Here is a 13,416-nt window from a genome sequence, read left to right on the forward strand (position 1 = left end):
GAGTATTTAACCACCAGGACCCCTGGGCCAGGACATCCTGGCTTATATGAGCTTCACACACATCAAAAACGGTATGTCGGATTTTTACTGGAGGTTGGTCAAAATGGAGACCTCAGTGGTGCAAAATCACATTTGATTCCAAGCTGCTGGCCTCTGTCTGGGTGTTTGCTATAGGGGACAGGAGAGGCCACAGAGGAGACTCAGAGTGGTCCCTGCAGTTGTGGACCTTGTCCCCTGGACGGACAGAAGGTGGCATGAAATGTGTGGCTTCATCCACACGGGAAAGAATCGGGTCTTTGTCCTGTTGACCATTGTATCCCCAACGTCTAGATCTATTGGACACTCAATAACAAATGAATGCATGATTGCAGCTGGGTGACTGGTTATTTCATAACAGAGCTTTTGTTATTATTCAGGTAAGATGAGGCCAAGAGATGAGGAGACAGCTGCCCCTGAGAAGCATGTGTTGCAGGTCCCAAGAGGACCAGGGCATGCCACGCTAAGCAGGGGCCATGCCGGGAAGCGCCAGGACTGGTCAAGAGGTAGAGGGAGTGAGGGGAAACCGTGAACGAGAGCCTTTATTGTGATTTCTGCGGGAAGGAACAAGTGCGGTCATGTGGCGGCTTAGGATTGGCTAGTTGGAGTAACTCGGTGGGCTTCGGGGTGTTGGGGATGTCTCCAGCTGGAAGGGGGGATAGAGGCCTTGGTAGGAGCCCTGGGAGAGGTGATTGGTTTGGGACTTGGGACTGACTAGGTAGCTCATGAAAGGCATGATCCCAAGCTAGTCACTGACTATCTCTAGGAATTGGCCAGCTCTGGAGGGCTGTCTCTCCAGGATTTGCAGGACCCCAGATGCCAAAGCATCAGAAATACAGAAAATAAAAAGGCGTGATTAATACACTGTCCACCTCTGGGAACTGAGGAGAATATCCCCTTTATTTTAAAGATCTGATGTAGGGAAGCAGAAATGCCTGCTTTCTCTTTGCTTCCACATTCCTTCTTACACCTGTGGGTACTTGTATCCTAGCACTTGAAGGTAATAATTACTGCTAAGATTTATTAAGTCCTTACTGTGTACTCAGAACTGTCCTAAGAACTTTACACTTTGCATGTATCAAACCCAACTGGTGTTCACCAAACCTCACGTATTATGTACAGTTTATACTCATTTTATACACGAGGCAGTAGGAATCTTGAGAACTTACATGAATTAGTCGAGACCACAGAGAATTGCGATGTGATGCTCTCACTCCCTGTATGATTCTGGTGACTTGCTTGTGTGTCTGTTGGCGCAGCAGGTTTGAGCCGCTCAGAATGTTGGACGGTTCTTCTCACCTGTGTCTGTCCCACCGCTAATAGAGAGTAGGCACCATGTAAACCTTTGTGAGCCAGTACAGCTTCCAACACTGGTCTCTGTAATTAGAGCAGCCTGGTAACAGTCTGTTGTCTCCTGATCGAGGAGGAGCTGTCCTGCCGGAAGGACACCTGCTTTATGGCTTCCTGGTCTTGGTTTGACATTCTCCGAGAATGGAACCTGAGAAGAAAGAAACTGTGCAAATGGTTATTTCTGCTTCGTGGCATTTGTGCCTTTCTTAATCTGGGTCCCACAGATGCTTGCTTTGCAGGATATGGCCTTTAGAAAGAAGTATGTGAGCTGTGTGCCCTGTCCTTGGGAAAAACGAAACCGACGTGCACAACTTATTCCAACCCAGAAATGTCAACAGGAGAGGGAGCTGCTGCGTTTGTCCCACGGTGACTTTCCTGACGGTCTCCTCTGCTTTGTCCTCTGTCTTCCAGCTTGCCACCAGTCCTGTTTCAGGTGTGCTGGGAAGAGCCCACGTAACTGCACAGCCTGCCGGCCTTCCCAAGTGCTGTTGGACGGCCAGTGTCTCTCGCGGTGCCCAGACAGTTACTTTAACCAGGAAGGCAGGTGCTCCGGTAAGTGTGTGACATGCTGGGGCAGGTTCCCTGTGCCATCGTTGCGTCTTGGTCAGCAGCCAGACTCTGTCCTTAAAAATGTGGTTATACCAGGGGACCAGGGTTGGGCTGTAAATCCTCGTCTTGAATGTGTTAGGGGAGGGGGGAGGGGAACAAGTGAAGTTCTGCTCTTCCAGTAGGGGAGTATGGACGAAGCGAAAAATTGGAGTCAGCTTTTCCCGGTGCATACAGGGAGCGATGGACTCGATGGGGTTCATCACGGAGACAAGCTACTATGCGCAGGCTCTAGGGCATCTGTGTAGGACCAGGCACTTGGCATGAACTCGGTGGTTCTCAGCCCCACTGATCCCGGCTACAGCCTGAGAGAGCAACAGCAGGGAGTGATATTTACTTTTATCTTTGATGTGTCGGTCCAATATGTTTTTAATGACATCTTTATACTTCGGTGACAGAGATTCTAGAAATTACTAGTTGAGATTAGTTCACCGTTTTATTGGAATTGACAAAATACTAAAATTTAAGCACCCGATTGTAGCGCTGTGTTTTCTTGTATCTACAGAAGAAAAGATAAGACAAAACACATTCTATCATCATTACTATTTTATTTCTAAAAATAGACCATTGAGGCCCACTTATAGGAAAAAGCCAATTGTTATAAAATTGTATGACATGTATTTCTGGAGTCAGGAAATGTGTAGTTTTAAGTACACAAAATATTTTTTAAATAAATTAATACTCGTTAGGTTCACCTAAGCCTCAAACTTCAAAGAGGAAATCTAATGTAAACAGAAACGTAGACGACTCAAGATCAGTATTACATTTCTTCTGAAATTTTCTTTTTCCAAGTACATTCTTCATCTCTCTAGGCTCTGGATGGGTCGCTTTTCTGTAAATACTGTATCAGGCTCAGGGGGAACGTTCCTGGTTTCTTTGGGGTTGGGGTTGTCCTTGAAGACTGTGGTCTGTCCTTGCGTGTATGTGTGAAACTGCTGAGGGGTTAAGTCTGAGTAGCTCCAGCTCTCCTCTGTGTATGCCTGTGCCCGCCTGCAGCCGGCAGATGGCCAGTGTCCTGAGTAGGCAGGGCACCCCGGTCACTGGAAATCTGGCAGGGAGGAAGAACTGGGAGGTGGAAATCATCCCAAGAACTCGAGTGTCTTCTGGACAGGCATTTTCCAGGGTAAGAGCCTCAGGAATGTAGGAGGGGTGAATGTAGAAGGTGCTGGCCTTCTTATCAGTACTGCATTTTCTTACTTGCTTTATTTTTTGTGCGGGGGTTTTTTTTTTTTTTTCTTTCTCCATAACTTCTTATCTCCGTTCGGCCTCTCGCCAGAAGAAGTGAGAGGCCGTTGACTGTACTTAAATCAGTGCCGCTGCTTTCCACCAGCTCTGTGCCAGAAGGGAATTCTTTGTCATTGGTTCCAGCAAGCTCTGCCCAGCTCCGGCCCCTCACCTCCCCTCCTCTTGGAATCAGACAGGCTTCGACCTCCTCGTCGTTGGCAGAGGAACCCTTCTCCCTCCTCCCAGGCACCCGCTCCCGCTGCGTACTTCGGCAACACCGGCGCACCTGCTACCTGCTTCTACTCTTTGCACACCGGTCTTTATTGCTGTGCCTTCTGGGACTTACTTGTTTTCAGGGTGGTGCCCCTTAGTACATGGTGCTTTTTCTGGGGAAGCAGAGCTTTGACTTCAAACCTCGCTCAAGATAATGTCCAAGAAGTGGACTTTCTGCTCTCTGTATTTTAATTAAGTGTTGCCGCTAACACAGGGTCTCCAAATGGAGGCCTGGAGGGAGAGCACGGCTGGCATCCAATTCCAGCGAGGAGTATTGGTGTTACTGGCTGTGTGTGGTTCCCCTCTGCCTGCCAGGAATTCTGAGAAGCCAAATGTCTCCTTCTGCTCCCTGTCCAGCTCTTTGAATCACACGAGTATTTTAACAAGAAGGAGAGAGTCTTACCACTCACCTTCCTGCTTTGTGACCTTGATCTGAACTTCTCACTCACCTGCGTTGGGATGGTTATGCTGGGCCCTCTGGAATGTGTGGCCAATTTCTCGAATTTTTATGGTTCTAGATTCCATGTTCTGTTCATGGACAGTCTTTTCACTGACACCAGAAATGTCGTCTTCTGGCTGGGCCTCAGGGTAGGCCAGGCTTGCTCAGGAATCTTCAAAAGATGTTTAGTGTCTGCAGGCTGCTCCTCTTGTCATTTGTGGTGGGCCTACGTACTACATGCATGTATTCACATGCCGAGCGGCAGATTCCAATCCTGGCTTTTGTTTCTCTCCCCAGAATGCCACCCCACCTGCAGGCAGTGCCACGGCCCGTCGGAAGCTGACTGCACTTCCTGTCACCCTCATGTCACTCTTGCTGGCGGGAGCTGCAGGACCAGCTGCAAGGAAGAGCAGTTCCTGAACCTGGTGGGCTACTGCACCGGTGAGTGGGAGCTCCTTCGTCGTCGTGGAAACCACTAGCCGGAGGCTGGGCTTCTCTGTGGCAGGCGTAAGATGGCTCTATTTGTCCTCTGCCATTGGATGAAGAGCTCCTTTTTGGGAGGCATCTGCCTCAGGTCTGGTAACTCACTTTACGACTTCCTATGAGACATTCAGTAGATATTTGTAGATTCAAATGGAATCCTCTGATAACGTTCTTGAACTTCCTGAAATAATTCAGAACGTCATATTAATGGAGACTAAAGTGTTGTTGATGGTGCCTCACATGCACGTGGTGTACTTCAGCTTGAGACAGCAACGTGTGGCTTCGCCCCCTAGAGAGACTCTCTCCCTCTGGTCTACATTGTGTTCTGCCTCTTGCTCTGGAGAACTTTCGCCATCAGCCCTAGGCACAAACATTTAGGGAGGTGAGCCTAAAAATAAGTCAGCTGTCTCAGGAGATGGGTTTTTTCCTCCTCATTTTAGAGCTCCCTATTTCAAAGAGGTATATATTAGGAAGGTAGCCTGGAATTTGGGTAATGATGAAAAAGCCGCATATAGTGTTTTGTGTTCATACATCCATTCGTGCAACAAACATCTTTGAGTGTCTACTCATGGCCAGATGCTCAGAAAACAAAAAAAGAAAAGTGAATGAGACAATGACCCTGCCCTCAAAAAGCTTTAGTCTAGAGAGAATTTACAGATGAGTGGGTTATTACATATTTCTTGACTCACTTCTCCATATTGTAGGAGAAACTTGAAGAGATTTGCCTGCAGCAGCTTTTGTCACAGCTCCTAAGGGCTTGACTGGGAGGCATTGTAGAAGCCACTGGGAAGGGCGAAAAAGCTAGGATTGGGTCACTTTCATGTTGGAGAAGTTGATCTGTCTGTAGGCCTTGTCTCTGGACAGGGCAAGGTACGGTCAGTTGTCTAGATCGTAGTATGGAGCAAGCACAGTCAGTCTGGGACTCAGTTGTCCATTTTGGTGGGTGGGGACACAGGAAGTCAATGACAGTCCTGCAGGTGTGGCTGGTAGTACTATGGCCCAGGGTGACCCATTCCTTTTTGCACATGACCTTAGCTGATGACTAGACACTGGGGTCCAAGGTCTATACCGTAGGTAGATTGAATTGTCCAGAGCAGGGCTACAGCCCAAAAGATGCTGGGATTCAGGGTAAAACCCAACGGCAAAGACTGCAAACATTTTAGGGGCAATGAAAAGTAGAAGCTCAGAGACAACAGCCTTGAGACTAATGAGGAACCCCACCGCTGTAGGGTGTGAGCCTCTTGCCAGTACTGCCACTTGTAGTCAGGACTGACTTGGGAAGTGGGCAAATTGGAGGCATAGTGCATACCCTTAAAGAGGAGTCTGGGAATGTCAGGGGCTGACTGTTTTTGTAGTTGGTGAGCTTGAGTTCAGTGACTACTTCTTATGTCAGGGTACGAAGGGGCAGCTACCATGAGAACTGAGAGGTCCTCATGGTTTAAGTACATTTGCAGGTATTTACATAGAACCTACAAGGTGCTGAGTTGTGATTTGAGGGGACACAGAGCTCTCTCATGCTACTTAAGGACATGAACCAAAACACAATTGCAGTTAACAAATAGTACAGAGCAACATACGGATAATAGCACCAATAGGCAGTATGGCTTGTAGGAGTTCAGAGGAGGGAGAAGAGAAAGATATGAAAAGCATTGTGGAGAAGGTGGAAGCTAAGATTCTTCCTGAAGAGTCAGTAGGATTTGGTTGGACCGAGAGGGAGGGTAGGCAGGCTTTCTGGGTGTGGCTCCCCAGGAGACAGGCCAGACGAGTGGAATAAATGGGTCCTTCACAGCTAGTGAGTGGTCCAGCCTGGCTGAAGAGCGTGGTTTCTGTTAAGACATATTAGATGAAATGGTTGGGAAATTTAAGTTGGAGCCAGGGTACAGAGTGCCCAAAGTTCTAGGTCAAAAATTTTGAACTGAATCTTGTGGGCGATGAGGCCATGAGAGTTTGGGAGGGGCCTGACGTGACTGAGGGTGTGATACGGCAGGAAGTCTGCCTGTCTGTGGAAGACGGACTAGAGCGGGGAGAGGCTGTAGTCAGAGGAGTTAGAAGGGTGGACCTTCATGGTGGTTTTTCTATTTCCAACCTGTTCTGTATGTGGACCCTAAACATTTTATGCTGGGGCATATTTTATAAGTAAATGTTTATATAAGGAGATTGGAAATGTTTAATTTTTAATGAGCTCTGTTCTCTCCAATGTCCAGAGCCCTCTTTGATAGTAAATTAGGTGATTGGGAGTCACATTAATTTTTTAAGGCTAATAGGCGACCGTTAGAATAAAGAATCATGGCACTAAGCTGAATGACGCTGGGAATCCTCAGCCCTAAAAGAATTCCCACTAAAATTGGCTGAAAGGGACAAACCTTGGCTATCCTGGGAATTAGGTTTACTAAATAAAGGTTTTAAGAAAGGTCACCATTGTGCGGTGCTTGGAATTCTTTGTTGAATAGACATTGGGGGTGTATGTCTGATACAGAAAAATCTGACCAGCAATTTCAATGGTTGGTCTTTCAAAGAAGTGCACGGACTCCCGAGTTTACCTTTCCAGTTAACGTACACCTCTTCCAAACGCCTCCCACTTCTCTCCGTGGCGTTGTCATGAATGCATTCCTTTACAGCTTCATCAAACACAGTCCATGCTGGGCACTGTGCTGGGCTCTGGGGGCGCCCAGAGGAATGAGGTGTGGTGCTTGGATTAGGACATACGTGTGGAAGGTGGTAGTGCTGTGGGTCTGAGATGAACCTGTGGGACAGGACCCTCATCCCCACTGGGTGTGTGTGGTGGGGCGAGGAGTGACGGCTTTCCGGAGCGTATTGTAATGGAGGTGATTTTGAAAGATAAATAAGTAGCAGAGGGGTTTGAAGCAAATTTTGAAGGAAGAACATTCCAGAAAGTGGGCCAAAGAATACTCTCTGTTCAGGCACCAACAAAGAAGTAAGCAGAACGCCAGCTCTGAGTGTGGGAGTGGTGGTACCTAGAGCAGAAGGAAGGAGGGTCAGGTCAGAAAGACCACCTTGTGCATTCTGTTTAAGGGGAATGTACTTTGTCATCAAGACTGTGGAGGTCTCTTGGAGGTTTTTATGGAGGGGAGTGTCATGGTTGCATTTCTGTGAAAAGAAAGATCCATAGAAGATTGTGTGGAAGAAGACAAGACGGACAGAAGGTCCTTAGGAGGTGGTTGCAAGAATTCAGGTGAGAGATGAAGCCTTTAATGAGACAGTAGCTGAGGGGATCAGGGAAGGGGGGGTGGAATGGCTCCACTGAGAATTAACTCTCTGTCAGGTTGGCCTGTGTGACATTGCTATTTTGCGTGCACAAATGATCAAGTAGTGGCAATTTCATATGGTTCAGCCTAATGGAAGCAACAGACGGGCAATGTTTCAGCTCAGGGGACTAAAAGAAAGGGAGTTTGGGGGATGATTTCAAGGTTTCTGGGCAAATAAATTTGAGGAATGGGAGTACTACTTACTTGGAGATGATGTGTTTGAGCTGGACAAATTGACTTTGGGGTGACCATTGGACAACTAGGGATAGCTGTCCGGGAAGAGGTGGAAGGTCTAAGTGAACATAGTTTCTTTCTGTCACCACTGGGAGCTCATCTGCTATTTCCATTTTACCCTGAACCTAAATTCCTGGAACATTTTTGTAACTCAAGTGTTACTTAAGTCAGGTCATGGTGAACCTCCTGGAACATTTCAGGCACTTTTATCTAAACTCAGGAAGGTGTTAGGAGGAGCCCGTGATGATAGAGAAGGCAGGAGATAATCCATCCCATGCCGGGCCGTCAGTGGAATGCATGCTCATCAGCCTGCAGAAATTCTAGCCCCTGGAGAAGGATGCTCCCTGTTCCCTCTATCGTGCGTGAGCTTTGCAGGGTTTATACTCTAGCTGAGCTGTACCTAAGATCATCGTCGGAGACCTCTTAATTTCACTTAGCCGTTTAAGAAAGAAAATTACATCTAATCTATCACACAGACAAGAATAAACGTATCCTGGGAACAGGTCCAAAAACCTCAATGTGTTATCACGTATGGAGATGTCGTATGTGTGCGGTTCTTTCTTCCACGTTTATCAAAGCAAATATAGTTTGTGAGATTTAGGCCAGGGCTGAAGGTTTTCAACAAAGATAAGTGAACCGAGGGAGAGGCAGGAGTGGACCGCTCGCAGCAGGCGTGGCTAAGTGCTGTGGAAAGCCAGGCTGCTTCTTCATAGATTTTTGTTGTGGTGGTTTATATTTTGCCCATGCCTAACCAGCATTCTCCCCGAGTTCCAAAGCCCGGGGTGCTTTCTCCACTCATCTTTCTCAGCTAAAATCTTTCCCCTCGTCATAGGAGAGGGTGAAAATTAAAAAGAAAACATGAGGGGAAGTGTCCAAATACAGATGCATTAAGAAATGCACTGGGTTTTGGGGAATGCCTAATGGGGCAGCTGTACTTGTGAGTTCTTCTATAGAGAAGGAGGTGATGCTGGCAGTAGCAGGTGGAAGACCGGACATTGTAAACAGCTGATTGGTCAGGGTTGTCGCACCCTGGAAGATTAAATCGTGTTTATGCAGTAATTTTTTAATGCTCATTTGTTTATAAATCTACACCAGAACATAAGCCAAAGAATACATGTGTTAGTAAAGCAATATTATTCTGTGCATTTTCATATTGTATTCCACAGGACTTGAGTTTTAAGCAACGGTTAATAGATTCTTGTATGCGAAAAAGATTCTGGCTCAATAAATTTGGGAAACTGTCAGGTAAATAAAGTTAAGCACCTTTCTTTATTGCAGAACTTAGAACACTCAGCAGGCACGTGAGCATCGTGAATCTCTAAGATGAATGAGACTGAGCATCATTTCTCGAACATTCCATTGTAGACCTCCCCTTTATTTGCTAGAGCCTCTCAGAGCTCAGCAGTGGTTTGGAGAACGATCTTTGGGAAGCCCTGCCATGATTTTCATGTATTTACAGTTTATTGGTACTCCCTAATAGGTAAGATACAATAATGAGCCCGTACTCAGATTATGGATTTCCTTCCATTCATTCCTTCCTTCTCTCCCCTCCTTCCTCCGGGCTAGCAGAGGGTCACCAAGAAGGCATGGGTTTGCCACTCTCTTGCTTGTTGAAGAGTACGGGAACGTAATCAGTACTTCTCTCCCGGTGCTGGGTCTGAGATGTATTTGCTCTCTGAACCCAAGTGAAGCCATGTGTTGACGGATTAGCAAACCTGTTAACATTTTTCTTCTCAATCATAAGAAGAAAAACGTCTAAGTCTTTTCCATGGTTTTTCCCACCTGTTGCATCATTTCTGAAAGAGGGGGCCCTAAAAAATGGTGGAAACGTTGAAATGTAAAATTAAAAGAGCAACAAATGCTCATTTTGCAACGTGCCGATTCAAGCACAACATCGAGCAGTGACAACCCCAGTTGGAGTTGAACATAAAGAAGCAGCTGGGAAGGAGCCCCGGGTGAGCCAGCATCCCAATCCCAGCTGTCTGCCTCCACACACGGGGGCTTGGAGCCAGAGGTGGGAGCCAGCTCTATTCTACAGCAGCTTCTGTGTGGGGGCAGGTGCGTCAGCACAGCTCGCCCCCTCGCTGGAGCTGCTCCCGCGGCCTGGAGCTGTGCGGACGGCGGGAGGCACACACGATCAATGTGGAGCAGCTCCTACCTTATTTTGATCGTCAGAATCCTGCTCATCCATTCCCTGTGGCCTGGCTCAGATGCCTTCCCTTCCAGGGCCAGCTTCCTCTTGGCATCTCCCAGGTGGTAACTCCGAGTGTGCTGCATGTTTCTACCGATGACCTAGTACTTGGCATTGACTAGCCCATACTCCCTGTGAGTGATCTCTTCGTGGCGTCTAACAACAGGTGACTCTTCTGAGGGCTTAGTGTGTGACCAGCACTGTGCTAATTGCTTTGAATGCATTTAGCCATTTGATATTTTTTAAATTTAAATTCAGTGAATTAACATACAGCGTATCATTAGTTTCAGAGGTAGAGTTTAGGGACTCATCGGTCGCATCGAACCCCCACTGCCACTACATCAGGTGCCCTCCTCGATGGGTATCACCCACTGACCTCATCCCCCACCCTCGTCCCTCCAGGAACCACCAGCTTGTTCCCTCTAGTTACGGTTATGGTTTGGCTCGCTTTCTGATTTCATCTTACTTTATTTTTCCTCCTTCCCCTATGAGCCTCTGTTTTGTTTCTTAAATTCCACATATGAGTGAAATCATATAATTGTCTTTCTCCGATTGACTTATTTTGCTTTGTATAATACCCTCTAGTTGTGTCCATGTTGTTGCAAAGGGTAAGATTTTATTTTTTTTTTTATTTTGCCATTTAAGATTAACAGTGATCCTCCAAAGCATTTAATATGAACAGTGATGTGACATAGGAAGGAACTGAAACACAGAATAACTAACATGCTCAAAGTGATGAAAGTTGGAAGACAGAGCCCAGGTTTGAACCTAGACAGTGTGATTCCAGATACAGCCATTTTGTTGTACTCTACAATGATAAATATAGTTGATTCTAACAACAGGCACTCAAGGACAATTTTTTGATTGACGGATTAAAAGAGACTGGCATGACAAAATGCCTTGGAGACCGTTGTTGGGAAAAGTTGCAAGAACTTGCTAGTCTGTTTCAAATGCCAAGGCAGCTGTTTTAGGCTGCCATGTGTTATTATCATATGTATCATCATTAAATACATAACCTTTAAAGAAAAACATTAATGTACACTGAATTTTACTAATTTATATCATTCTGCACTTACTTTAATCTTTTTCAGTGGCTAGACACACGCAGCTTTAACAGTTGCAGTCAACACCTATGTATTTCTTTGTTCGTTTCTCTTAAATATTACTTAATTTATACATTTCTGTGTGTTGGCCAATATTGGAAGAATCTGCATTATTGTCATTTTTCATGGCCAACTGGCATTCCAGTATATTTGTATAACTTCAGTGGAGTGGTCCTTTTCCTGTTGTGGGCCTGGGCAGTTATCAGCAGGAATTGGATTTCCTGCTTGGCCCACCGGAGGTTGAGTGTGAGACCCAAGGCTCCAGCTGGGACCGGGTCTGGTTCTCGTGGTATTGGTAATAGTAACACTCTCATTTATCTTTTCATTTGCTCGTGCCCAGAAACTTTCCTATAGAGACGGGAATTTTTACTCCGGGGGGATTTTCAGTCCAGTGACTGGCGCATAGATGGTGATCAAGAAAGGCTGCGTAATTGAGTCCCTGGAACTTGGCATCTCAGGGGCCACTCTAATCCCCTTCTAATGCTTCGCATGGTCATTATAGCAAGGGTCTTTCCTAGTGCGACCCATTTCTTGCTCCTTATCTCTCTCTTGTTCACCCCTCACTTTATCCCATCTGGTCCAACTCTTCTATCTCTAGATTTTTTCAATTTTCTAGTGTCTTTTTTTCTTTAAACGCTTGCTACTTTATTTCCCTTATCTTCTTTTTTGACAATGTACTTTCTTCTCTTACTCCTCATCTTGTCACCCTGTGTCCTACTGCTTGAACTGTGAACTGCATATCCAGTCTCTCTCCAGAACGTTCAGCGATTGTCTCCTCCTCATTCTCCCAATCTGTGTTTTATTTAAGAGACCACGCTGTCTGTTGAAGGATGATTGAGTCGTCCAAGGTGTTTCTTTTCTTTACCTTCCAGAAAAAAAAGAACAGGACCTATGCTTAAATTGTACCTTCCTAAATTTAAAAAAAAAAAAAAAAGAAGAAGAAGAACTTGTAGAGTTCTCCTTCCTATGACTTTTCCTAAACAATATATTACCTTACAGAGAGACGTTGCTTCCAAGCTTGCAGCGTGGCAGGGCTCCCAGTGAAGTCAGGATGGCCGTTGTCTTTGTCAGAACTGCAAGTCTTGCGTAAAGAACACAACTGAATTTAGACCCACAGGTGATCCTCTCAGTACCAAAGATGGCAAAATTGCTAAGGCCGTACCTATGTACGTCTCTTCCGCACGTGTAAATCTCTGTGGTTTACATGCTGTAGGCAGAAAGGGTGACTGAGACGTAGGCATGACGATCAGTAGACCAGTGTCCGTTCTGACGGGGCCTTCTGCAGAGACGGGATAATGGCTCGTGTTTATTGAGCGTTGAGTACGTGCCAGCTCCTCACATATATTATCTCCTTTAATCTTGACCGCAAGCCTTGGAGGTCTGTCCTGTGATTAGTAGTATGTCCATTTCATAACCCAGAAGGCAGAGATTGACATTAAGCAACCCGCTTGACGTTTCGCAGCTAGCGAGGAGGCGGCCAGGCAGGAGGCAGCGCCGAGGCCGAGGGCCCACGGCTGAGCGTGTCGCCGGCTTCGGGGCCCTGATCTCGTTCCAGGAAGACCTGCTCTGCTTCTTGTCAGCCCTGTTCTTTATAGCTCCTTTCGAGGCTTGGTCATGGGCGCATCCTGTCCCTTCCCTCACCTCAGGCTTCCCTCCCTCGGATCCGGTTACACCCGCACTTTCTTTCTCATTCGGAAGAACGGCATAACCTGATAAAAACCGACAAAACGCTTCCTCACCTTTTCTCCTCAAGGGCTCTGCTTCCTCTCTGCGATGCCCCTTTGTCCTCATGCCTGCCTCTGAGGAAGGCGCCCCTGACCCTGGCTTCTCCGTCTGCAGCCCGAGCCTGAGGCACGTCAGCTTCGGGAGCGAACAGGTCTTTCCTGTCCGTGTTCCTGGTCGCTCCTTCCCTGCCCCCACCCAGCTCCTTTCCCAGGTGCGCGTCTCGCGCCGCCAACCAGTCCTTCTTTCCGTTTTCTCCGTGGGGTCCCCGTGGGGTCCCCGTGGCGTCCCCGTGATGTCCCCGCGGCGCGCACCTGGGGCAGTCATCCCCGCGTCTCTACCTGTCCGCCTCCCGGACAGCTCCCCCACAGGAACTCCTGGCCCGCAAGCCCCATCTTCGTGTCCCTCAACCCACCAGGGCCTTTCCTTCTCCCTGGGATGTCTTGTGCACCCCTCGCCGGTTTTCCAGGCGCAGCGGAGTCCCCCCCC

At 47.2% G+C, this 13,416-nt stretch overlaps 1 protein-coding gene across 6 annotated transcripts in view; it reads left to right on the plus strand.

Moving 5' to 3' along the window:
• Positions 1–13,416, plus strand: part of FRAS1 (Fraser extracellular matrix complex subunit 1) — a 420,039-nt gene that overhangs the window by 225,575 nt on the left and 181,048 nt on the right. For all 6 annotated transcript variants that reach the window (XM_059385668.1, XM_059385660.1, XM_059385681.1 and 3 more), the window contains 2 exons: positions 1,798–1,938; positions 4,226–4,369. In XM_059385668.1, coding sequence (XP_059241651.1) covers positions 1,798–1,938; positions 4,226–4,369 — 285 coding nt within the window. The remainder of the gene's footprint in view (positions 1–1,797; positions 1,939–4,225; positions 4,370–13,416) is intronic.

This window comes from Mustela nigripes, chromosome 1 (genome assembly GCF_022355385.1).
Source record: "Mustela nigripes isolate SB6536 chromosome 1, MUSNIG.SB6536, whole genome shotgun sequence".
NCBI lineage: Eukaryota > Metazoa > Chordata > Mammalia > Carnivora > Mustelidae > Mustela > Mustela nigripes.